The sequence below is a fragment of the Dipteris shenzhenensis genome, chromosome 6 (assembly GCF_047967505.1).
Source record: "Dipteris shenzhenensis isolate YYH24624 ecotype China chromosome 6, Dip_SZ_1.0, whole genome shotgun sequence".
Taxonomy (NCBI): Eukaryota; Viridiplantae; Streptophyta; class Polypodiopsida; order Gleicheniales; family Dipteridaceae; genus Dipteris; species Dipteris shenzhenensis.
The window spans coordinates 29,647,899-29,672,343 of NC_141601.1; the positions used below are offsets into that span (position 1 = coordinate 29,647,899).

At 44.6% G+C, this 24,445-nt stretch overlaps 1 protein-coding gene across 1 annotated transcript; it reads right to left on the minus strand.

Moving 5' to 3' along the window:
- Positions 1-556: 556 nt before the first annotated feature.
- LOC147901037 (putative LRR receptor-like serine/threonine-protein kinase At1g06840) lies at positions 557-24,445 on the minus strand. Its single transcript, XM_087375675.1, has 8 exons — positions 24,272-24,445; positions 15,829-16,041; positions 10,262-10,473; positions 9,552-10,072; positions 9,208-9,369; positions 8,831-9,126; positions 8,641-8,692; positions 557-765 (listed from the first exon to the last, which is right to left on the minus strand). The coding sequence occupies exons 1-8, from the start codon at positions 24,443-24,445 to the stop codon at positions 701-703; spliced, it is 1,695 nt and encodes a 564-aa protein (XP_087231801.1). The 3' UTR covers positions 557-700.

Below are 24,445 nucleotides of genomic sequence, written 5' to 3' on the forward strand. Positions count from 1 at the left end.
CTTTTGTAAGCGCCAAACATTAACTGTTATAAAATTAAACAAAACCTTTCTCGAGTGAGTCCTTGGTACGTGATATCTGCATCCAGGTCATGTTGCACATTGTGCCTGGAAGTATACCTACATTGTGCAATTTCTTGAAGTACAGTACATGTGGTGAGCAGGTGTCAGATTGTCTTGTGTATGGGAGGAGTGAGGTATAATTACAGTCTGATCTGGGTGGGATGTAAGTGACGATCACGCTGGAGAGACCTTATGGCAGAGCCTTCTCGGAAGAAGCAATCATACACATGTCAAGGGTCAGCAGGGATTGTTGTGTTGTGGTTTTGATAGATGCCTCATGCACACACCACTGTAAAATCAAGATTTTTGGATGTGTAAATCATGTGGAACCCTAATTCTATCTGGGGTCTAAATTAGTCTGCATATTCTGGCTGAAAACATCACTTGTGTCATCATCATAGGAAAAGTAAGGATTCTTTAAAGATTTTTCAGGCTTCTGGGACGAGCCTTTGCTGTGTGTTGGGTCCCCCTTGAAGCTGTTCTGGACTCTGGATCAGTATCAGGCATGCTCATAGAGTCAGGCCAGGCCACTGATTGCCATATGTTCACCAGATCACGCACCACATCATTCATGGAGGGCCTTGCCCTTGTGACATCATTACAGCATGCAGGTGCCAACCTCACGAGAGGTGCCAAGGCCTCAACAGGGTAAGTTCCCATTGCAGCATCCACAACATTCAGGAGAGTTCCAAAAGCATGTCTCACCTGCACATTATCAAGCATGCAATCAGATTCTTATGCAAATCTTGTTTCAGATCTTTCAAGACAATGGCACCCAGAGAATGACCCTCAAACCTTCTGCACCCACGACCTATGCATCTTTGGCTGCATTTTGTACTGCTACATTACTCCTCAAACCTTCTGCACCCACGACCTATGCATCTTTGGTTGCATTTTGCACTGCCACATAACTCCTCGACACAGTTGAGCAAAGGGGTAGTGTTGCAGCATGCACAAATTCCCACTTGGGAGAGTACAAATGTTAGGGAAGAGAGAGAAAGAAAGAAAGTCCTCGGGAGGCCTCTGGGCCTATGATAGAGAGAGATAGAGAGAGACAGAGAGAGACAGAGAGAGATTGCATGGATGCCACAACCTGCATGATTCCAATAATTTATAGGCAGTTCAGATTCAAGCGTTTTCGTGGGTAATCTTAGTAAAGTTTTTACCTAGAGTACATTCAAATTAAAAATTGCTCTACCAGACATGATCAAAATACACTATGATTGCTAGCAACAAAGATTGCATTGATTCAGATTTCTCAAGTGGGAGAAACCTCCCATGGCTTTGCCATGGGTTCACGACTAGTATATATTCAACACACAAAACTAATACCACATACATAGATCATGTAAATAATAAATAAAATGACCTTGCCTTAGAAAAACTTAGTAAGACACTTAATTTAGTAAATTAAACAGAACATAATACAATAAGTATACAAGCATAATACAATAAAAACAACCAAAAAGCTTGTGGAGAAACTTCCTTGGAAGAACCAACTAATAAGATAATTTTTAGCCGCATGAAACTGCTTGATAGGAAAGTGAATGTGCTCATCAATTGTGTCTCGTGTGCTGCTCAAAACCCCAGCCTAGTGCTTGTACTTTTGCTTATCCAATGCTACTCGTAACTTTGGAAAGTCAAGACTATTCATGTGTTTGTGGTATCTTAAATGCTGCCACCTTATGTGGAAAATTGAGATCAAATGACAAGCTTGACCCCATCATTCTCCCCATAAACCAAAATTTCATGCCACCAAACAAGGAAGTGAAATAATGTGGCAAAATGTAGAAGGCATGCATGATTTCCAAAACAATGAACATACCTCTCTCACAATGTTCTTGCCGTTGGCAATTGCCTGCATGGCTGTTATGAGCTCCAGCAAGACAACACCAAAGCTATAGACATTGCTCTTGTCTGTTAACTTGTGTGTGAGGAAATACTCAGGATCCAGGTAGCCCTAGAATGATGCAGACAAAAGTCATCAGTGAGATCACAGAGAATAGAACCCAAAAAATGTTCTGTTGTATGGACAGGAGCTGTGAACCACAATGAAAATAAATGATCATGTAAGCAACACCAGAGGTGGAAATCACACAGGTCTGCAATAAATCTATAATTCAAATGCAAAGGTAGCACCTAGTAAGAATCTTGCATGTTCCACAGAAAATCTGGGATGCCACCCAATCTCCATCCATGCAAAACATGAACATCAAAGACCAAGGCCAACATAGATCACTGCCATGGGAGAGAGCATATACACGCAGGGAGTTTGAAGTGACATACTGGAGTACCTTTCACAACCGTGGAAACATGACCAGGGGCAGACCCCTCCATCTCGGGAGTTGGGGCAAGCTTTGAGAGGCCGAAATCAGCCACTCTAGCATTCCTTTTGGCATCAAGGAGGATGTTGGAGGCCTTGATGTCACAGTGGAAGATGGGTGGATTGGCCTCGGTGTGAAGGTACTGGATGCCTCGTACTGCTCCAATCACAATTCCCAAGCAGGTTGCAAAATCCAAGGTACCTTTGCTTGCAGAGTGCCCTGGTTCACATCCACATTCCAGCACAAACATTCATCAATTCCATATCCATGCCTTTCCCCATCTCCACCAATATGTGTGTGCATGAGTGTGTACGTGTGCGCAGTGCCACTGTGTACTAATGAAGAGCTTTTGCTCCAACACGAAATCAGGTCCTCCCTCTGTGTGTATATGTGTGTGTGTGTGTGGCCTGGGCACAACACTTTACTTTACACGACTTTGAACTTTGCAGTCAAAAAAGCATCAGGTCTGTGAATAAGTGGGGATCTGTAGACCAAGCTCAACAAAATATCTGTACTGTGCAAGTCCTACTCTGCGTGCACGCACGCGTGTTTCTCACAAAACAAGTGTGTGTGTGTGGTGTCAGAGAGTGTGTATGTGTATGTGTGTGAGAGAGAGAGAGAGCGAGCTCAAGAGCTTCAGCCCAGCCCGTGTGCTAGCTATCTTAGCCTTCTGTGCCTTTTTTCGGTTCCCGCATCAGCCCTCGAGCCCAAGTGCTGCATTTGTTAGGTGTCCGTACCCTGTCAGGCATCCTGTACTGTGTCAGGTCTTTAGTACTGTGTCAGGTGTCCTTACAGATTTCCGTACAGGTTTCCGTGCAGGTATTCCGTACTGTGTCAAGTATCTGTACAGGTTTCCGTACAGGTTTCTGTACTGTGTCAGGTCTCCGTACAAGCTTCCGTACAGGCTTCCATGCAAGTGTCCGTACAGTTTTCCGTACTATGTTAGGTATCCGTACAAGTTTCCGTACAGGTTTCCGTGATGTGTCAAGTCTTCGTACACACTTTCGTACAGAAGACATGGCTGAATACTCTTATGAAAAAACTTTTCAAAAGGATCGATCAACTCAATGCAAAAAGAAAAAGCAGGCTGAGGGTCAGCATGACCCCATGCATGATTCTGTTGAAGCACAACTGGTGTATGATGTCATGCACGAAGGATGTGCAGACACAAGGAAAGAGTGGAAAGACTCTGTTCCATCAGTTGGTCTCATGGTTGAAGTGGATGAAATTGTGGATCGAGTTAGAGAATATGCCAAAAATGCACTCATTTTATTTTTCCCAGGTCGAATGCGACTTGCTGTAGAGGTAGGCAACTGGTTAACCCGAACACTGGCTGGCTCGTTTGTTCGTAAGGTACACTATGCAGCCAGAGGCTTTTTTAAGGTCATTATGGTAGATGAGGTTCACAGGCAAATGCTTTTGGAACATTCGCCACTCTTTTTTGGGCAGCAAATGGTGCACGTTTTGCCATGGTCCCCCACAAGGGATTATCAAGCTCTGATTCGACATCAATGTCCGGTCTGGGTTGAAGTTGTAGACTTCCCGCAATGCATGGCTTCACTCTTGCCTAAAATTGCAGCGACTTTAGGCAAAGTGGTTTGCCTACCACGGCCTAAAGGCAACTCTAATCGATTTTGCATTCTCTGGGATACTGATAATCCCACACCGGAGTCTTATTCAGTCACGGTGAACAATGTTGACATGGGAAGTGCATTTTATAAATTGAAATGGGGATTGTTTGCAAGGGCTTGTTTTGAATGTAAAAATTTTGGGCACATGGCTTCGCAGTGTCCAATGAGTCACCATAAAATGCCTCCTGCTACTTTGCTTGCTCAGATGCCCAATAAGGATGCTCCTACCTCTATTGGGAATAAAAATAAAGATAATAGACAGCTTTTTGTGAATCAGGATAAAGCAAAGCCCCAGTTGTTTCAAATGGGAATGCTTCTTCCGCTTCCCTGCCTGCTATTCAACTTTCAGCCAAAGGACCAAAAACTCCAATTGATGGATGGCAAAGTCCAAGAAAAGTTATTTCTGTTAGAAGACCTCCACCCCCTCGCACTTGGAATGGTGCATCTTCTAGTGGAAATTCTCCAGAGGTCAACTCAAGAATTGGAATCACGTGGGCTGCAGTGACAGCTAGCAGAACCCTCTTCCCTGAAGAAGAGGTTGCTGCACTGCTGTCCAATCCTCAAGCGGATGTTTCTTCTCAGGGAAGAGGCCCTGACCCTGAGGTAGAAATGCAGGGTTGACATCCTGAGGTTGCTGCTGTACATAACTGTTTTTTCCCATAAATATCTGTAAATATGCTTGCTCATATCAAATGCCTTACCTTAAATGTTCAGGGGATGTGCGACAGTAGGAAATGGAAATCTATGTGGCTGTATATCAATCGATTTCAGCCTGATATAGTGGCATTACAAGAACACAATCAGCATGTCTATGCAGGAAAGACAGGTCATTATTGCGGCTATGATATCTTTTATGCTGGGGAGCACTCTTTCTCACGTGTAGTCATTCTGATTAAGCATGAGCTTCAGCCAGTTATTGCTTTAAATGACAATCAAGGCAGATGGATTATTCTTCAATGCATCATTCAAGGCAAGGTGTTTGAATTTGCTTCTATATATGCACCTCAATCTTCTCCGAATAGAAGTGCAATTTGGGATGCCATGCACCGATATCCATGGAGATATCATGCCTTTATATGTGGGGATTTCAATAATGCTCCGCAACAGGGTGACAATACATCAGGAAATACTCATATGTTAACCTCTGAAAGGCATGCATGGTCTCAATTACTGATTCATCTTGATTTGGTTGATCTTTGGAAGAAATTGCAGCCTTTGTCACTTGGATACACTTTTCAACATAGTGCCCTTTCTTCTTACCAAGCACGTCTGGATTATTGGTATAGCATAGCCCTGCAACAAAATGATGATTTCACATGCAAAATGAGGGTTGACTATGCCTTTGTGCATTCAGATCATGCACCGTTATGGTTGAGGCTATCTTTTCATGATATGCCAGATGATAAACTGCCTCAAAGGCGACATCTGATTGTGAACAATAGCTATTTGCAGCATGTTACTTTCAAGGCAATGGTTACTAATGCCTATCAATCTCTGTCTTCTCAGAGCCACTTTGATATTGATAATGCATGGGATTCTTTTGTTTCCGAAATGCAAGTTGTAATTAGAGGTTATGGCAAGTCTTACATGAAGACTATGAGGGAAACTGTTGCTTAGGCTAAATTGACTTGCCAAGACCTCACTGAACTCAATCAATTTCGTCCTTTGTTCTTGCATGAGCAAACAACACTATGCCAAGCTAAACATTGTCTCCAAATCAATGATCACAGGAAACTGGTAAAATGGGAGACCAGAGCAAGACAAAGAGCTTTCATAGATAAAGGTTGTTCTTCCAAACAATTTTTTAAAAACTTACATCAAAAGAGATTAAACACAAACATTTGCAGGGTGCTTATGCCTGATGGTTCATGGACTACATCACGGTCACAGCTTGCTTCTGTTTGTGTACATCATTTCTCTCAGCAGTTTGGTTATGCAGATCCTCCTTCACAGCAGGTTTTGTCTGCAAGAAATTTGCTTTTACAGCATGTTTCTCCTATTATCTACTACTCAGGCTTTGGAATTGGAGGAACCTTTTACTGAAAGGGAATTGTCAGATGCAATCAAATCCTATGGTAGATGGAAATCTCCAAGATGGGATGGTCTTACAGTTGAGTTTTTCTTAGAATATTGGCCTCTTTTGAAGCATACTTTGCTGCATATGGTGAATTCTGCTTGGCAAAATCAAAAAATGCCAGCTGGACACATGGAAGAGGGGTCTTGTTAAACTCCTTCCAAAAAAGCAAATCTGTGAATCTTTGGCTGATTGCAGACCTATCACGCTTATGCCAGTTATATACAAAGTTACTATCAGAATGATTGTTGATCGAATAAAAGGCTATTTGCATGATGGGTTGCATCATGCGCAATATGGTTTTGTTCCTCGTAGGCATATCACAGACAACATTGCTAATGCCTATGTTGGAATAGAATATGCCAAATATATGCAGCAGGATGTTTTGCTATTGCAAGTTGATATTGCCAAAGCTTTCGACACTGTTCAGTGGGACTTTATTTCACAAACAATGCAGGCCTTGGGATTTGGCAAAAAAATGCAGCAAGTTATCAATTGGCTATATCAAGATAGTAAAACTGCCTGCATACTTTCAGGGGATATTTCTATGACCTAGACTCTTGGTTGTTCTGTTCAGTAAGGCTGTCCCCTTAGTGCTTTACTATTTGCCATAGCAACTCATCCAATGCTTCAATATATGGACCACCTTTTGGACACTGGCATGTTGCATGGATTGGAAATTCCTGACAGCCGCAACATGATCGCTCAAGCATATGCTGATGATTCTTTCTTTACCCCGAAAAATACTCAAAGCAATCTCTCCTTGATTATGCAGGCTCTTTCCACATATGGCTTGGCTGCTGGTTTTCATGTGAATTTTCAGAAATCCAAGCTCTTGCCGTTGCATGCTAAAGACTGGCATAGTCTTTTGTGGCCTGGGGAAATTGTTCCACCTTCTCAATTGATTCGACATCTTGGCTACCCTCTAGGTTGGGGGCTCACTCGTTCTCGACAAACTGATTGGGTGCTCACAAAGCTGAGGAAAAAACTTGAATATTGGAAGCTTGCAACTTGGCCATTACATGTTCGTTTGCAAATAACACAATCCATTTTGATAGCATACATACAATTCTATCTGCCCCTCATTATGTTTACTAAGGCAAATCTGGCTTCCTTTATGTCTGCTATCATGGAGATTTTATGGCGTTCAAAAAATGGTAAGAAAAGTCTCAAATTACTCTCTATGCATCGTCTCTGTTCTCCAAAGATGCACGGGGGTTTGAACATACTCAATATTCAAGTGCATATACTTGCTCACAGGGGGAAAATGATGTTGCAGTTTATGCAAGGGGATCAGCCTTGGGCTTTCATGATCCACTCTCTTTTGCTGCATATTGATACTTCTGCTTTTGAACATTGGCAGCCTATACAGTGGGATTTTCTACTTGGCTCTATTCAAGGCAAGATCAAAGGCTGCCCTTTTGTCTCTTGTTTGCTTCTTGATTGGAAGCATATTTTATCCCACTTGGAATGGAATGGCAGGGATTCTTTGTTGGGAAATTCCTTAAGGGCTAAGAATATTTATTGGTCCAAAGTATTTCACCCTCATTTGGCTATACAAGAACCCAGGCGTTCTTATTTTATATCTTTCACAGGTATTGCTTCTGTGGCGGATGTACTTCAGGATGATGGCACTCTTTCATCTTTTTCTGCGGCTGCTAGCAAGTATGGTTTGGGAGCTCATTGTCGTCCTTTATGGCACAAAATTTCAGAAATGCTTCAACCTTTCTTGCCGGTACCTCGTTTGGAGCTTCAGGATAGGCTTGAGGATTGGACTCTCCATTCTTCCTCTTCTTCAGCCCGTCCTTTGAAGCTGTCACATATCACAATGCCTTCCCTATATAAAGTGTTGTTACCTCTGTCTTGGGTTTTTGACAAAGCCAATTCTGTTTGGCATATGGATCGCCCATCAAAGTGGTGGAGAAAGCGGCTGCGTCTCCTTAGTCATTATAAAGTCCCTCTTCGGCAACAGGTTTTCCTCTGGCGAGTCCTACTTGGCATTTTTCCATCTGGGCAATTACTCGTGCATAGACATATTGCCTCGGCTGTTTGCCACCGATGTCCACATTCTGCTGAATCTGTGCCTCACATTTTCTAGCACTGTCCACATACTTGTGATTTCCTCGCTCTCATTCGTCAGGGGCTTCGAGCGAGATTTCCTACTGTTACTTTTGGCAGGTTCTTCTGGTTATTTGGTTTTCATCCAACTAGACAGGGTTTTGATTTATTTTTTGTTTGGGTGCGCTACTGGGCAATTTGGACTCTATGGATGGACAGAAATCATAGAGTCTTTGGTACTTTTCCATCTTTTGTTTTTTTCAAACGATCTCTATGGCAATCGTTTTATGATTGCTTTCAGACTCATTTGATTGACCATGATGTATATATGGCTTATACTGAGATTTTCGGTCGGTTGAGTAGTAGTTACTCCGCTTTTGGAGTACCTATGAATGTAATTATTTCACAGCAATAAAATATTCTTCTCACCAAAAAAGTGTGTGTGTGTGTGTGTGTGAGTGTGTATGTGTGTCTATCCAAACACAGGCTTTACCTGAGAGATGATCCTTGAGAGTCCCATTGGGCATGTACTCATAAACCAGCATCTGTTATGCATAAAGTGCCATGGATGATTAAGCGCAATCCTTTAAGAGATCCAAAATACAACAACATGGACTTGTGATAGGCACAGCTTCCAGTTCATGTACAGAAAAGAGAACACTCAGAGAATTCATATCAGTCACCTGCTCATCTTGATCCACACAGTAGCCCACAAGAGACACCAGATTGCGATGGTGAACACGAGAAAGAAGCTCGATCTCTGTGTAGAACTCCTCCTCTCCTTGCCGAGATCCATCCTTGGCTTGCTTGATCGCTACCACCTGTCCATCACCAAGCACGCCCCTGTACACCCTCCCATAGCCCCCTTGCTCCACTTGCATCGCATTGCTGAAAGAGGCAGTTGCCTCCGCTAGTTCCTTCAATGTGAAATCCCTCACTCCCGTCACTTTCAGAAGCCTTTCGCTCCTCCCTCCCTTGCCTGCAGTTATGATTCCCATCAGGCATTACATGATAGAACCGACCCACTTGCAGGTGCAGCTTTTAAGATTCGGAGGCTCACCAAATGACTTCGTCTGTCTCGACCTTTGAGCATTACGCAGATTCCTCATTATGAAGACCATAACTGCTGCAACAATTGCTGCTGTGCTTAGGATGCAGCTGGTCAGGACAGCCACAATCAAGTGCCCGTTCTGTTGGTGCTGAGCAAGAAAATTTATGTCTTCTGCAATCTCGAGAGTGTAAGTCCACAAAGCATATAGTTGATATGAAGCAGTGATCCTTATGCACGAAGAAACTCGTAAACGATTCTCCTATAAATTAAGCTAACAAAAATCCTGTCCGAATCTCTGTTTTTATTTGCAATAACAATCACCAACGAATTCAATCAGTACAGCACCGCCATACCTTGATACATCGAGTAATTGAAGAACATGGGTTCTTGGGGACCAAAGAAATCACTGGCAGGGAGCTTCCATCCACTAAAAATGGCATAGATTCTCATCACCTCACTCTCATTGAAGGTACGAAGAGCTCCATTAGACGAGGGAAATATTTTGAGAACTGTTGCAAATCGAGGCCCTGGCTCCTTCGTGAATGAGTGTAAGTAAACTTGACCTTCAGAAACCAGGATTCCGAGCACAATCCAATTCTGATAACTTTGAATGAAAGGTGTGAAGAAAGCAAAACTAGGACTTTTCAGACTGTATCCAACGATTATGGGCATGGCGCTCCTACACACGCCCTGGTTGAAAAATGCACCAGGGATGGGTTCCTCTCCCTGTGAGCAAGTTAATGGATCACATGTTGGGCTATAATTATTATCTTCTGCCTTGCTCTCAGAAAGGAAGAGGTTTTGATGAGGTTTGCACAGGCTGTGAATTAAACTGTCTGTACTTTTGTTGCATATTTCTTGATTGCCATGTAGCCTGCATTGAGACGAAGAATGGCAGAGAAAACCAGGCATCAATACTGTGCATGTTGCTGAATGCTTTCAGTGACACATTGCAATATAAGCTTCCAATGAATGCATAAAAATGAAATTGGAACTAAAATGAAGCGAGTGAATCTGATACAGTCACCAGTAGTCAAAAGATTGGGTAATTCAAGATACATACCAAACAAATAGGTTTGCACGTGATCTTACGGCATCTGTCAAGTTCTTTGGAACAGAGGAGAAAGAATTAGATTGGCGATCCCTGCAAATTACAATAGCAGATGTCTTAGCAGAGCTGATGGCTCTTACAGGATGCGAGTCACTCAAATGTCCACTGCGACAGAGGGTACGAAGGAAGAGGCTTCCCTGTTCCAGGGTGCTGGATTGATTCTCCTAAAAAGTGAGACTATAGCTATCTAAGGTTGAGGTGTACTGCACCCAGACAGTGCTACAATGCAGCCAGTGTTGTGCCTTTTGTAATATTCCCTGTACGGTAGTAATTAATTGAGGTTGATGAGTACTCAAAATTCCAACTTCAGATGCCATGTATCTCCACTGCAGCATGTGCCCTATAACCAGTCACGTTGTCCCCTTCTTTAAAAGTCTCCGCCTCGATTTTGCTCAACTGCCGATCCATACTTGGTGAGCTTAGAGGAGCTTTAAAAAAGGGAAAGAATCAGTGCACAAAGACGCACCAAAGAATTGAGGTTGTAGTTTGGCTTCATTCAGGGTCCCAATAAAACATAAAGTGAGACAATAGCGAAGCCAGAACGAGACAATGATTTCTGGTGCAAAGCTTAGGTTGCGGTAACATTAGCAGCGATGAGCAATGAAATGAGAGTCCACAGCAAAGATAAGCCCCCCATACTCTCCCAAATTTTGTGTCTGCAAGCTTGTTCCAAAATCGTCAACCCAAATCAATTTGTATTTGAAATATATTTGAGTCACAGTTTTTTTTTTTTTAAGGCATTTATGGATTCTATCAACCTGGCTAGTCCGCACGGGACTCTCACATAACTTCCGTGAGAGCCCTCAATAAGGGTGGGGAGAGAAAAATCAGGCCCACTCGAAGTCATGTAAGCATGGTTCCACAGCCTTTCCTGTCACTGGATACATCAAAACTTAACCCCATGACAAAATAATCAAACATATTGTTTGAGCCTATTTTCACAGAACAAGGAGGGGGCATTAGTTGACACATGCAAATGCCAGATTCTATTTGTTCTTCATCAGCTTCGGGCTGAAAAGGGGAAACTGTCCATGTTACTGCTGTAGTAAGAAGATAGCACCAACATGCACCTCCCCCAAAAGCAATCAGCCATGTGCATATACCTAAATGAATCAAGGAACATTCCCAAACTCATCCTCTAAAAACAATCAGCCATGTGCATCCCGAAGTGCATGTACTAATCTATAGCTGTGAGTGTGCATGCCATATTGACTACAGCTGAATGTTGGGGTAAAGGCACATTGCCACCCTTTAAATGTTACGACTGCTATGACTGTCCTAAGACAGTCATAGGGTGAATACCTAATCCTAATAAAACCTTTGAGTTTGTGGTGTGGCTCAACACATTCTTACACACCCACACTCCCTAGTGTCGACTGTCTCCTACCGTTCCACTCCCCCCTTTCCCTCACAAGTGGTATCAGAGCCACCCCCTCCCTCTCTCACTCTGGTCTACCCCTCCCTCTCCCCTCGGGCCTCGTGCCCTCTGTCAGCAGGCAGCACGCGGTGTGCTTCAGGGCGCAGCAGCAAGCAAGCAGGGCGCAGCAGGGCAGCAGCAAGCAGGGCGCAGCCGCGCGCAGCAGGTGCGCGAGCAGCCATAGCTGCAGCAGCAGCTACTTGCTGCTAACTGCTACCAGCAACCGGCGGCCGCAGCTCCAAGGCGGGCGCAGCCAACGCGCGCAGCGCGCAGCATCGGCTGCGCGCAGCCAGGCTGCACAGGCAGCTGGTCGTGCCCGCGACCAGCCGCGACAGGCAGCCGGCCGTGCAGCTGTTAGCTGCCGGGTCGTGTGACCAGCCGGCTGCACACAGGCAGCCGACCTCCATCAGCGGGCTGTGAACAGCAGCGTCCCTGAAACGCGTGCACGTACAGGTACAGCCGTACCGGCTGTACCCTCAGCCAAGGGAATTTTGACTTTTTTTTTTTGGGATCCGTGCCCTCGCAGGTACAGAAGGTACAGCTGCACAGGCACAAACAGACTTTGTTTGGGGAAGAAGGAAAAAGTGAGCACTCTGCTCTTTTGCGTGGTACTTGCAAGTACACGCAGGTACAAAAGTACAACGAGGTTTTTTCTTGATGCATTCCCGGAATTTTCAGTTCTAAAACTGTGTGTTTGAGGTACAGCAAGTACACTCATGTCCCTCGTGCTTGAGGTGACTAGCGCCACAGTGTGTGGTGGTTGCACAGTTATTTTTCGGGAAGGTCAGATGCCTTGATTTGCAGAGGGCTTTTATGCTTACACTGAGTGCAAATCTCAGTTTTCGGGTGACTATTACAAAGGGCTTTTGCCTGGAAGTGTATGCAGTGTATGCCTTGAGGTAGTGTGGAGCCAGGGTGCCCACATTGGTCTCGTTTTCCGCGGTGTATCAGTGACATTTCTTTGCAGGTCACATTTTGTGTACGGCACTTAGAAAATCTCAGTTGAGCCACGCTTGGCCAGGGCGCATCGAGTTTACTCGGTCCCTAACTGTCCATCGTTGACAGTGCTCAAAAGACTTTCTTTTCGGTGTTTGTACATTGGGATCTGTGTTGCTACTGTGCACACAGGCAGTTTATGCATCACATTGTCAGGTGAAAGTGCCAGGAGAGCGCTGAATTTTGTATGCTACCTCATTGTTGAGGGTGTTTTTCACTTGGTACAGGTGTCAAATCAAGGGACTTTTGCCCAGATTTTGCTTGTGAGCACTTGAGTTACTGTTTGAGAACTTCAGATGCCTTTTATCCCCTTGGCAGAAGGGTGATTGGTTGGGATTTGTCCCATGCTTTGTTGCAGGTTTGTGACAGGCTGAGGTGTTTGGAGCTTTTTTCAGTGGACAAAACAGTGTATGCCAAGTGGTTTATGCATATAAAATCAGTGCAATACCTCATCTGAGGTGGGAGAAGTGATCAGGACATCAGTGTTTTGTGTTTCGTCAGATGATGATGCACTTGTAAAGCACTTGTGGAACAGCTGCAGCATTCTGTAGTTACTGTTTTATGCCTATTTGTGCACGGTACAATGTGTCAGAAGGTACAGTGACTGGAGGGAAAATTTTCTGTTTTGCTGCAGGTTTTTTTTTTAATAGTAAAAAAAAACACTATTGTGAGTGCTCCTGGCTCTTGATAGAGCAGGTTTTCTGAGAAATCAGAATTTTATTTAGTCATTTTTTGACTTACAGGGAGTCAGGCACTTTCCTTGTCTGATATGGCATCAGGGGGAAGTGAATCCTCAATACTGAACATAAAGAAATTGGAAGGGGCACACAATTATGCATTATGGGCAGAACAGTGTTTGAATGTACTTCTGCTAAAGAAGATTTCTAAGCCCATAAGGTTGAAGGGTGTCAAGCCATCTGGGATGGCAGATGATGAGTGGGAGGAGCTTGATTTGTCCGCAAGGGCGGCTATCATGCTTACTCTCACTGATTCTCTTGTGTTCAATGTTCAGGCAGAAAAGACCTCTTATGGCCTATGGCAGAGGCTAGAAGAGTTGTATGCCCAAAAGAGTTCAGCCAGTAAGGTTTATTGGTTGAAGAAGCTTGCCGACCTTCGCATGAAGGAAGGTACAGCTATGACCTCACACTTGTGTGAGTTCAATGCCATCTTTACTCAGCTTATTGCACAGGGTTTGAACTTGGACGAGGAGTTCAAGGCTGCATTTTTGTTGTGTACCCTCCCTGAGAGTTGGGACACTTTTAAGACAACCCTGTCTAATTCAAATGTCACTCTTATGTATGCTGATGTGGAGAGCTCTCTTCTCATGGAGGAGATGAGCAGGAAGAATAATGCGGGCAGCAAGTCTTCCAATGCTTTGCAGGTACAGGAAAGAGGTAGGACTCAGCAGAAGGGGAGATCTACTGGCAAGTCCAAATCCCGCAGTCATTCCCGTGGCAAAAAGGATATTGAATGCTTTTACTGTGGCAAGAAGGGACACGTGAAGTCTAAGTGCTTCAAGTTTATACGGGATCAGAAAGCCAAGAAGGCTGAGGCAAAGGATGCAGGCAGTGGAAGCAAAGGCAAAGGCAAGGCCAAGGGAGATGACACTGATGATGCATCTGCAGTTGGTTCTTTGATGTATGCCATGGTTGCCACTCGTCCGGATATTGCTTTTGCGGTGGGAGTCATCAGCAGGTATATGGCAAATCTAGGCAAGCGGCACTGGGAAGCAGTGAAAGGCGTCTTGAGGTATCTCAAGGGTACCAAAGACTTGTGCATATGCTATGGTAGGCAGGATGCATTGGTGAATGGTTTTACAGATTCAGACTATGCAGGGAATGCAGATAACCGGAAGTCTACTACCGGTTATATTTTCACATTTGCAGGAGGTCCTATATCATGGGTGTCTCGTTTGCAGAAATGCATTGCACTGTCAACCACTGAAGCTGAATATATTGCAGCCACTGAGGCTTGCAAGGAAGCAATATGGCTTACTCGGCTGGTGGGAGATTTGGGCATTACAGGAGATATGCCAGTTTTGCATTGTGATAGTCAGAGTGCTATCATGTTGGCAAAGAATCCGGTCTTTCATCAGAAGACCAAGCACATAGATGTGAAATACCATTTCATCAGGGAGGTACTGGAGGACAAGCAGCTTGAGCTTGTGAAGGTGCACACTGATGATAATCCTGCAGATTTGCTCACTAAGAGCTTGCCTACAGAGCGGTTTGCACATTGTCGCCACATCATGGGATTAGAATGAGACCATTCTTATTTTATGGTCTTGTATACAGTAACTGTATATTGCTGTAATTTTTTATTCTTTTCTCCCCTTTAGGCACATTGGCCTTTAGGTGGGAGGTTGTTGGGGTAAAGGCACATTGCCACCCTTTAAATGTTACGACTGCTATGACTGTCCTAAGACAGTCATAGGGTGAATACCTAATCCTAATAAAACCTTTGAGTTTGTGGTGTGGCTCAACACATTCTTACACACCCACACTCCTTGTGTCACGGTCTCCTACTGTTCCACTCCCCCCTTTTCCCTCACACTGAAAACCATCGAGCCAATCATCTCTGCCATAATCCTCAAATGCCACTAACCAATATCCCAACAAGCACTCTATCGAGTACAGCTTTCTTGGGCGTGAGGCATGAACTTGCATACGCGGATATTTAAGAAATTTGTAGCAAGATTGCCATTGACTGGCTACATGCTTCTGGCCCTTTTCTCATGGTGGATGGACTGAATTAGTGATACACACATAAGGCTATGTAATGCATTATCCCTTGAAAATAATTGCATCAAGAAATTCATTTGCATAGGCACAATGTTCAAATCTGAAAGTACAATGCATCCATTTCTGTCCAAGCTTGAAAGTTTGTCTACCAAGCAGCCATTCATTTCATCAGAATGATTCCCATGTATGATAGCCTTTTGTAGGTGGCCATGAATAAATTGGTAAATATATGGGTGGTCTTCTTGTGATACCAACATCAATGGACATTCATCATGTGTAAGATTACTTTGGCATCCTTTTCTATCATCTGTGTGGTCTTCTATTATTTCTTCCTTAATGGAGACCATAAAATGCTCCATACTCACCGCCTCAATACTCACCGCCTCAAAAACTTTGTCCGCAAAGTTTGCATGCCTAAAAATATTGAATGTAAGCACATCCACAGCCTTACCTTGTTGCTCAACATATCCATCTCGATTTCTATCAGATATATGCTCACCAATGCTTGACTCATTATCTATCTTTTCACCCATCAGGCCTGCTTCATTATCACTGTCATGTAGAATTGTTCCATCACCCTGCATATAGGAATATCTGACATTACTATACTGAAATGTTAGGGCATCATCTGGACCAATGTATTGTTCCTCCAAACTGACATAACAACCCCAGTGCTCTTGCTATCCATATTTGTTACCATCATGTGGGCTGCTGTTTTTATTTGAGCAATTAATTTCCAACAAACCCCTTGTATTTGTAACTGTAATAATCAAATTTTTGTCCTGCATACTGTGGCATCATCAATGGCGTTGAACCATGATTCAGCTGCTTAGGGAGAGGCACAGCATGGCTGGGCTGCATTGTTTGCATTACCAGCATTTGACCAAATGCAATCCTCTCAAAGGTTGGGTTTCTATTTTTATAGGCTTGCTTAGACTTTGTCTTGACTTCTTTAGTCAGCATAGCTCCAACAACAGAAGGCTGATGTATGGCATTTACATCTCCACATTTGGCATAAAATGACCTCTGAGAGAATTCTAGTAGCTGAATATGTAAGGTACAACAACCATCATATATATCCCGACCTTGCAAACTATTTCGAGCTTGCAATGCACTACCCCATGAGGCAAAGTGTATTTCAACTTGGAGACATAACTACTACATGACAATCTTCTCAATAAGTCCACAAGGAGAAAATACTTGATGTAACACAGCCAATGGAGTACAACAAATTGCTAATGGTTGTCAACCATAGTCCATTGGACTGTGAATATTCCTCACGTTAAAGCTGCCCAAAGTTTTGTGCATGCTGATCAAAGCCCTGCAAAAGCTGCCCAAAACTAGAGGCAGGTTGGCCCATGCTTCCTCCGTAGGCATTTGACTGCGCCCTGGTCTGTAATAAAGCTTTGATGTTGCTGTCCCAATGTGCCAAATGCATTGGATTATTGTCAATTCTCGCCTCCTCATAGCTCAAAATGAAATTGAGAGGCTTGAGCAGAAATGCCCAACGAAAAAATCGGAAGCCTCAATTGAGGTTATGTCAGCACAATCACTATGCCGAGAGCACAAGGCAATAACTGTACGCACATGAATCTCAGCAAAATGTAACGTTTTGCCCAATTCATCTGACTAGAACAGCAAGTATATCAGACGTGTACCAGAGTCCCGGAGTAGCAAATGGGTAATCTCCAAGTGATGACCAATTTGGAAAAATTTCCTTTCCACTTGGACAAGCTGTGATAAGCAACTTCTTCAATAAAGTTTACACCCACAACATCACCTACGGCTTGTAGAGTCGTGAGCCCTGGTGTTTGATGCGGTGCCACACACCGAAAAGCAAGCATCACAAGTTCGTATTTTTAACCATTTGACACAGCCAAATGTCCGAAAGATTCAGATCGTTCTCCAATCCGATGATTGACGGATTTGAGTTGAGCTGCAAAGAATATGGAGTATAACACAATTTTGTTGATATCTGATTTTACAGGTCCCCTCCATACATGTTGAGGCACGTTGCCTTTCAATCTTACACCCGTCAAGGGGATTTCTCAAAGTTGCACCATCTGTGTTAATCATCATGCAATGCAAATATATGGGTGAGTATTCTGATGACATTGAGGGAACAGACAGCTAGACAGAGGGATGGACGAGAAAGACGACGTAATCCTAGGCAGTGGAATTGGGTGGAACTAGCTGAGCGGGGATGGAATTAGCGATGGGAAGATCTCCTTCTCCCAAGACACTGTCACGCGTGAGGTAGAAGGATTTGTGACCAGAGACTCGGCTCTGTTTCACTTCCCTTTCACGTAGCTCTGACCTTCATCCTTACCTCACTCCCCTGATGAACAGCTCGTAGAAACGAGCCAAAGTACGACCGCTGCCGTAAAAGAAACGTGGCTGGCCAAAAGTGGTTCCTGAATGATCACGCAAAGATTCCCCAAGCAAGATTGACGCACATGCAGGGAGCACAGTGCGAGCAGAAATCCGTTGTGTCTACTTGCTTCGATCTGATACTCTACGAATGACCGGCAACCAAGATGGATGTCGGTCGGCTGGAGGGACGGCAACGGACTTGCTCCTCATCAGCAACTCTGATTATGGCAGAAGCATGTCCTGGTAGCTCACTTGCGCGTAAGGATGCATGGGATGATTACATACACTATAGAAGAAGGGTGTCGAGGTGCATCAATGATAGCTGGGTCCATGCGTGCTACCGATTTCCCAACCACTGTCATTCTTAGCTATCGTGAGTCCGCTAGAAAATAAACATCATTCCTTCTACCCATGGTATTGCGCTACAGGGAGAAAAAATCACAAGCGGACAGAGAAAGCAGAGGCACCAGAACGGGATCTGACACCAATGTAGTGAAGGGGCAGGGGCAGATGTAGAGAAGAGCCAAGGATCTAGTGAAGAGGATGGGTTGCAGATCGGTGATGCGGCTCTGGGTGATGTCTATCAAAGGCTCCTGGCCTCGCCAGCCTAATCGGAAAATATGCTCACAGTGATGTGCCATCTCATGAATGAAAGCAACTAGGCATCTTCGATCAGGAAACTCCAAGAAGTGTGAGAGGGGACCAAAACCTTCACGGCAGAGGTAATGGTATCTCCCACATATGGCTTAGTATATCGGGCATCGGAAAGCAAAGTGCTCCTCTCTCTCAATCTCTCTCTGGTCACATAAGATATAGATGTGTCCCTCCCGTGGAACACCCCGCTCTCGATCTGAAGCCTATGTGATGATACGCGGAATTGGCCCAGAGCAATCCTAAGAGAGTAGGGTAAATGGTTATGTGTATAACCACGTGGCACGATGAAACCCTCCTCTAAGATCCGCAAGCAGTGGTCTCTGAAAATGTTGAGCTTCACTAGAATCTCCTATGGTGCCAACCATGTCCCGAAAGTGTGCAACTGAAGTAGATCTTCCTGTATGACTCGGTTAGCCTTCTGGGCTGAAGTAGAATGATCATCATGGCTATAACTAAAAACGAGGTAACCTGTCAATGTGAAGACCATGGGCTGCAAACCACCTAAATGTCCGAGCATACCAACAACTCTGATCATCATCGGCCACTAAAGACATAGAGGATGAAAGAGCCAGCCATGGTAATCGGAGTTGGCCATCTACTGTTGAAGCAAAATCCTGAACCTTATGGATGTAGGCAATGGTCTGGAAAATGGCATCAAGCTATAAAGGAGATACTCCAAACTCCGCCAATATTATGGAATGTGGAACTGACTGCTTACTGGTAGATCATCCGCGATAGTAGCAGAATCCATACCCAATCAGTATCGAAAAGATAAGGCCCCCAACAAATGCTGCCATACATCCCAGTTGGCGGACCAAAGAGTCATATAGCAAAGACTTGGAACTAGGATCTTGAAACTGGGACTGAAAGCACTATCTCTTGAGTCGAGCAAGGTCGGCTAAATCGTGCCTGCATCATTGGGCGCATAGTAAAGATAGGGCCGTAGAAGAGGACTCACAGATAGGTATAAGATGCGAATCTCCATTGGATCACCCCCGAAGGTGCACGATGCATGGCTGCTCTAGATGTATTGAAGATCATAACCTTGCTTTGGATGTATTAAAGTACCTAGGTTGACCTTCAAATCATGTGTCGCAAAAAACCTGTAATGCGTCAAAATGTCACTGTAGTCCCTCGGTAGAGGATGAGATGAGAACCACATCATTAGCATAGAGGAGAATCTGGATAAAAGATGGGTCAGAGCGAACAACCCTGTTTGACTCCAATAATGCTCATAATCTCCTCTGTCCATCCTGCGCTTGTTTAAACTTGTCCAAAGAGTTCCTCATAAAGAGCCATCACTGCCCAAATGACCTCCTGACCATATCCTAAATCATGTAATTGCCTAAAGAGGCAAGCCTGTGGCATTGTGTCAAAAAATTTGCGAAAATCCACAAAGCACCAGTAAACCCTCTATCTCCTAGCTCTCGCCTCCTCAATAACACCTCTGAGTGTAAGAACATGATCAAGAGTCGAGTGCTCAGGCCTAAAACCACCTGGCCATGTGCTCTGCTAACTCTACAAACCCCCTGACCTCTGCATCAAGTACAACCGCATAAATCTTGGACATGACATTCCAATCATAATCATCCTATAGTTGTTTGGGTTCATAGGATCTCCTACCCTGTGATCGGAACAATAGTGTGAAGGGTCTAGGCTTTGGGGAAGCCTTGGCAGACAGCTTCATTAAATAGCTGTGCTAAGATCGGGGCCAGGGTCTCTATGCCATAAGCAATGAACTCAATGCATAGTCCCTCATGATCTTTCGCGTGGCCATTATGAAGCTTCAGAGTTGCATTGGTAACCCTCTCTATGGTGAAGAGTACAGGAAGTGGGACAAGGTAAGGTTTGATTAGGTATATCATACAAAGTACAAGCATAAGAGTGCCAAAGGGTGGTGTTAGTGAGAGGAGTTGGAGTTCGTCGCTCAAGAAACTTCAAGAATTCCTTGGAATTGCTATTAAATAAAATATTTAGTAGATTTTCCTCGTTCTGGCATAGGAAAGCTTGCTTTTTATGGAGAACTAGATGACGATACTCGCGTAGCATCATTGATCGCTCATGTGTGATGTTTGGTATGATGAAGAGCATAAGGCGTAAAGCCTTATGCTCTTCATCATACTAGGAGTTATAGGGTATGGAGCATATAGGTGGGGGACGTGTAGATCTAGTGGTATGGGAAAAAAGGGTGTGCATGCCATGGGCAAAATGAGCCTATAGGTGGGGAACGTGTAGATCTACTAGTATGGGAAAATAGGTGTGCATGCCATGGGCAAAATATTCAATCCACAATCCCGCATAGGTGATTTTAACATGGTAGAAAGCAACACAGATAGATGGTTGGGAAAAGGTACTATGATAAGAGGATCTGAGCTCCAATCATGGAGCGACCTTAAATAATATCTTCAATTGGTTGACATGAATTGTGTAGGGGACCTAACATGGTCCAACAGGCAGATAGGTGATCTCAAGAGGGAAGCAAGGCTTGACAAAGCTTCTCTCTCTCAGAATCTCCTCCAAACCACCTCCAATTCCAAAGTTACTGTCTTTTCTACTCTTGCAATTTTTGACCACAAACCTCTATTGGTTACGTGCGCGACTTTGGATCAGGAAGCAGGGCCTCATCCTGGTTTAAGGATGACCCCCGTCTTTTCCAGCTAGGAACTATGCAAAGCAAAGTTAAAAAGCTGTGGATTGCCCCCAAACGCACTAATGAAACAATTGTAGACTTTTGGCTACGGAATGTTCTTGAAACTCAAGAAATATTAAAACAGGCTAGAAAACTCAGATAAATTTTGTCGCAAGAGGTTAGATGCTGTCAAAAAGAGATTCAATGTTTTGGAGACCGAGGCATGCAGCGGGGATCTTCAAGCACAGATTGACCTTCGCCTTACCAAGAGTGAGCTTGCCAGGCTAGAGCTCATAAAATACTCTTCAGCTAGACTGTACACTAGAAGATGGTGGGTAGGCAAACTGGATAGACCTACCAAGGAAACATTCAAGATCATTCGTAGGAAAAGAGCTACTGAGGAAATCCCTTTTCTTGAAGTTAGTGAAAATAGATGGGTGCAATTAGACATTAAAAACAATGACTTTGTTTGTGACCATTTTAAGAACTTGCTATCAAGTACTATGCAATCAAATGAAGAAGTGGTACGAGCGTGGCACAAATGCTAGGCTGCAAGACAAGAAGCAGTCACTAGTCTAGATCTTCAGAGTTTGGAGGCCCCTCTTTCTCTGGAGGAACTCAAGGAAGCGGTGCTGGTTATGGACGAAAAAAACCCAGGAGAGGATAGCCATCCTATTGAGTTTTACAAATCTTTTTGGGATTGTGTAGGCCCCAGATTCCTTGACGTTTAACACAAAAGTGTTTCTACCTTGTCTCTCCCTGAGCATATGAACAATGGTATAATCAAGCTGATTCCCAAAGAAGGTAGGAAGGATGTGATTAAAAATTGGAGTCCTCTAACCATGCTTAATGCAGCTACAAAATCTTCACCAAAGCTTTGGCCCTAAGGATTTAGCACAAGATGGATAGATGGATCTTGTAGGAATAGAAGGGTTTTATAAAAGGGAGGCACCTCCAGGAGGCTATTGTCAACATCTAGGAAGGCTGTGAACATGCTAGGGAGTCGGGTCAAGATATCTGCTTTATCAAAGTAGATATCTGGGAAGGCTGTGAACATGCCAGGGAGTCGGGTCAAGATATCTGCTTTATCAAAGTAGATTTCAATAAAGCCTATGACAGGCTTGATTGGGAAGTCTTAACTCAATCCATGAGAGAGATAGGACTTGGTCCAAATTTCATCTCTTCGGTCAAACTTTTGGTTTCAAATGCCTCAGCCGAGGTGTGCATCAATGGTGAGATGTCTTCACCTTTCTTGTTGAAAAGATCCATTAGACAAGGCTACCCCATTGTCCCTCTCCTCTATGCCATTGCTGCTGTTGATGCTTTGGGTTAGTTCCTCATTGACAAAACTTCAAATGGTATGGTCAAAGGAATTGAGTTGCCTTCTGGAAAGTAGTTGGTCATGCAGCAATTTGCAGATGATACTAGGCTGGGAAGCTCACCATGGAGACCCGGTTGGAGAGGATTGTTTAAACTTTTGCTCCATGGGACTTCCTAGAATAACTTGTTCCATGTAGCTCGGATCCATGCACCCAGGCAACCGTTGTGATACCTCATTGGTTCATGTACACGGGTGTGAATATTGATTCCTAGAGGCCTCTAGGGATTTGTTTGAGCGCTTAGTGGCCCGAACGCCAAGAGTGTGTGGGGAAACACCCTAAGAGGGCATTCCCACGTGCATGAAAAGCCATCGGTATTTACAATTTCTAGTAATCCCATGCAGAGAGCCTATCTATTTGCTGTCAATATAGAGGGCGCCACGAAGATCGGACTTTTTGTCGATGTTAAGTGAGCAAATAGGAGTCCTAAAATTCCAGAGCACTATGTAGGCGATGACAGTAGCCCATACGCTAGAGGCATGCCTGAAAGAAAGCCAGAGGAGCGTGGAGTGGCTGGCATTGTCGAAGTATGCTAGAGCGTAGACGTTGGAGGTGCCCATGAGATTATAGTCGGCTATTGACGAGTCAGGAGCCATTCTACTGCTGAAAGGTAGGCTGGAAGCGGCGTCCGTTGTGTGGGCGGTGCTGCACCGTGGGTCGTAGAAGCACAGTTGATGGCTGAGAAAAGGTGAAGCAGGAATGTACTCTAAGGGCTTGAAAGTTCAACCATGGATGGGGAGTGAGGACCACATGGTTGGCTAACTCACTCGGCCATCTCCTCTAAATCACGGTGATTTTGATGAAGGTTGAGGTGATTTTGATGAATGGGCCAAGAGGAATGGTGCCATGGAGGTGATTTTGATGAAGGTTGAGGTGAGCAAGAGTAGGGAAGATCCCCAACTAGGGGACTTGAGAGAATGTTGAGGGACAAGTTGAGGTGAGTGATGAGGGAGACGTTGGCACGAGGGGAGAGATGTAATTGGAGAGGTGAGGAGGCCAAGTCATGGCTTGAGATGGGAGAGGAAGAAGGGTGGCACCGAGACACTGATCGAAAGGCAAGGAGAAGTAGAAGCAAGGTCAAGTGGTGCCTGCCATGGAGGGGCTCTTGATTTAACTTGAAAACTCACTTTTTGAATTTAAAGACAATTTAAGATCCCACCTTGAGACCCAGCGGAGTGGGTCTCTAGCACGTCGTAGACGGGTCATGCTACTCGTGCTTGAAAGAAAGCCGGAGGAGCGTGGAGTGGCTGGCGTTGCTGGAGCGTAGATGTTGGAGGTGCCCATGAGGTTATAGTCGGCTATTGATGAGTTGGGAGCCATTCTGTTCATGAGGTTATAATCCACTCTTGACGAGCCGAGAGCCATTCTGCTGCTGAAATTAGGTAGGCTGGAAGCGGTTCGTCGGTGAAGAGGCTATGGGCGTCCGTTGTGTGGGCGGTGCTGCACCGTGGAATTTTGTGTGTTGTAGAAGCACAGTTGATGGCCGGGAAAAGGTGAAGCGGGAATGTGGGACTGAGGACCACACGGTTGGCCACACGGTTGGCTGAGTCGGGCGGCTATTGCCCACGACTCGGCCATCTCCTCTATATGTCCCTATATATAAATAGTTGTATGCGCACGACTTTTTCATCAACTTTGCTCATTCTTTCACCTCCTATTTCCATCTCTCCCTTTTCATCTATGGCTCCTCCCTCTCCCCCTCGTTCCTCTTCCTCATCCCTTCGCCGCCGTAGAGGTCCTTCTTCCGCCGGCTCCGCCTCCAGTTCCGGTAACGTGCTTCGTTTCTACACCGATGACGCGCCCAGCTTCAAGATCCCGCCCACCTTCGTGCTCGTCATGAGCCTTTGCTTCATTGGCCTTGTCACGGCCCTCCACATGGCTGGCAAGGTCTACCACTATACTTCCGGTGGGAATTAGGTGTGGAATCTGCCTGGCTATACGTGTCAT

Coding starts and splice junctions, on each gene's coding strand:
- LOC147901037 (XM_087375675.1), bottom strand. CDS start 24,445: ATGACACGTATAGCCAGGCAGATTCCACACCTAATTCCCACCGGAAGT. Junction 8,693..8,830: donor GTGTGGATCAAGATGAGCAG/GTGACTGATATG, acceptor TATGCATAACAG/ATGCTGGTTTATGAGTACAT. Junction 766..8,640: donor TCTCAAGGATCATCTCTCAG/GTAAAGCCTGTG, acceptor GATAATGTGCAG/GTGAGACATGCTTTTGGAAC.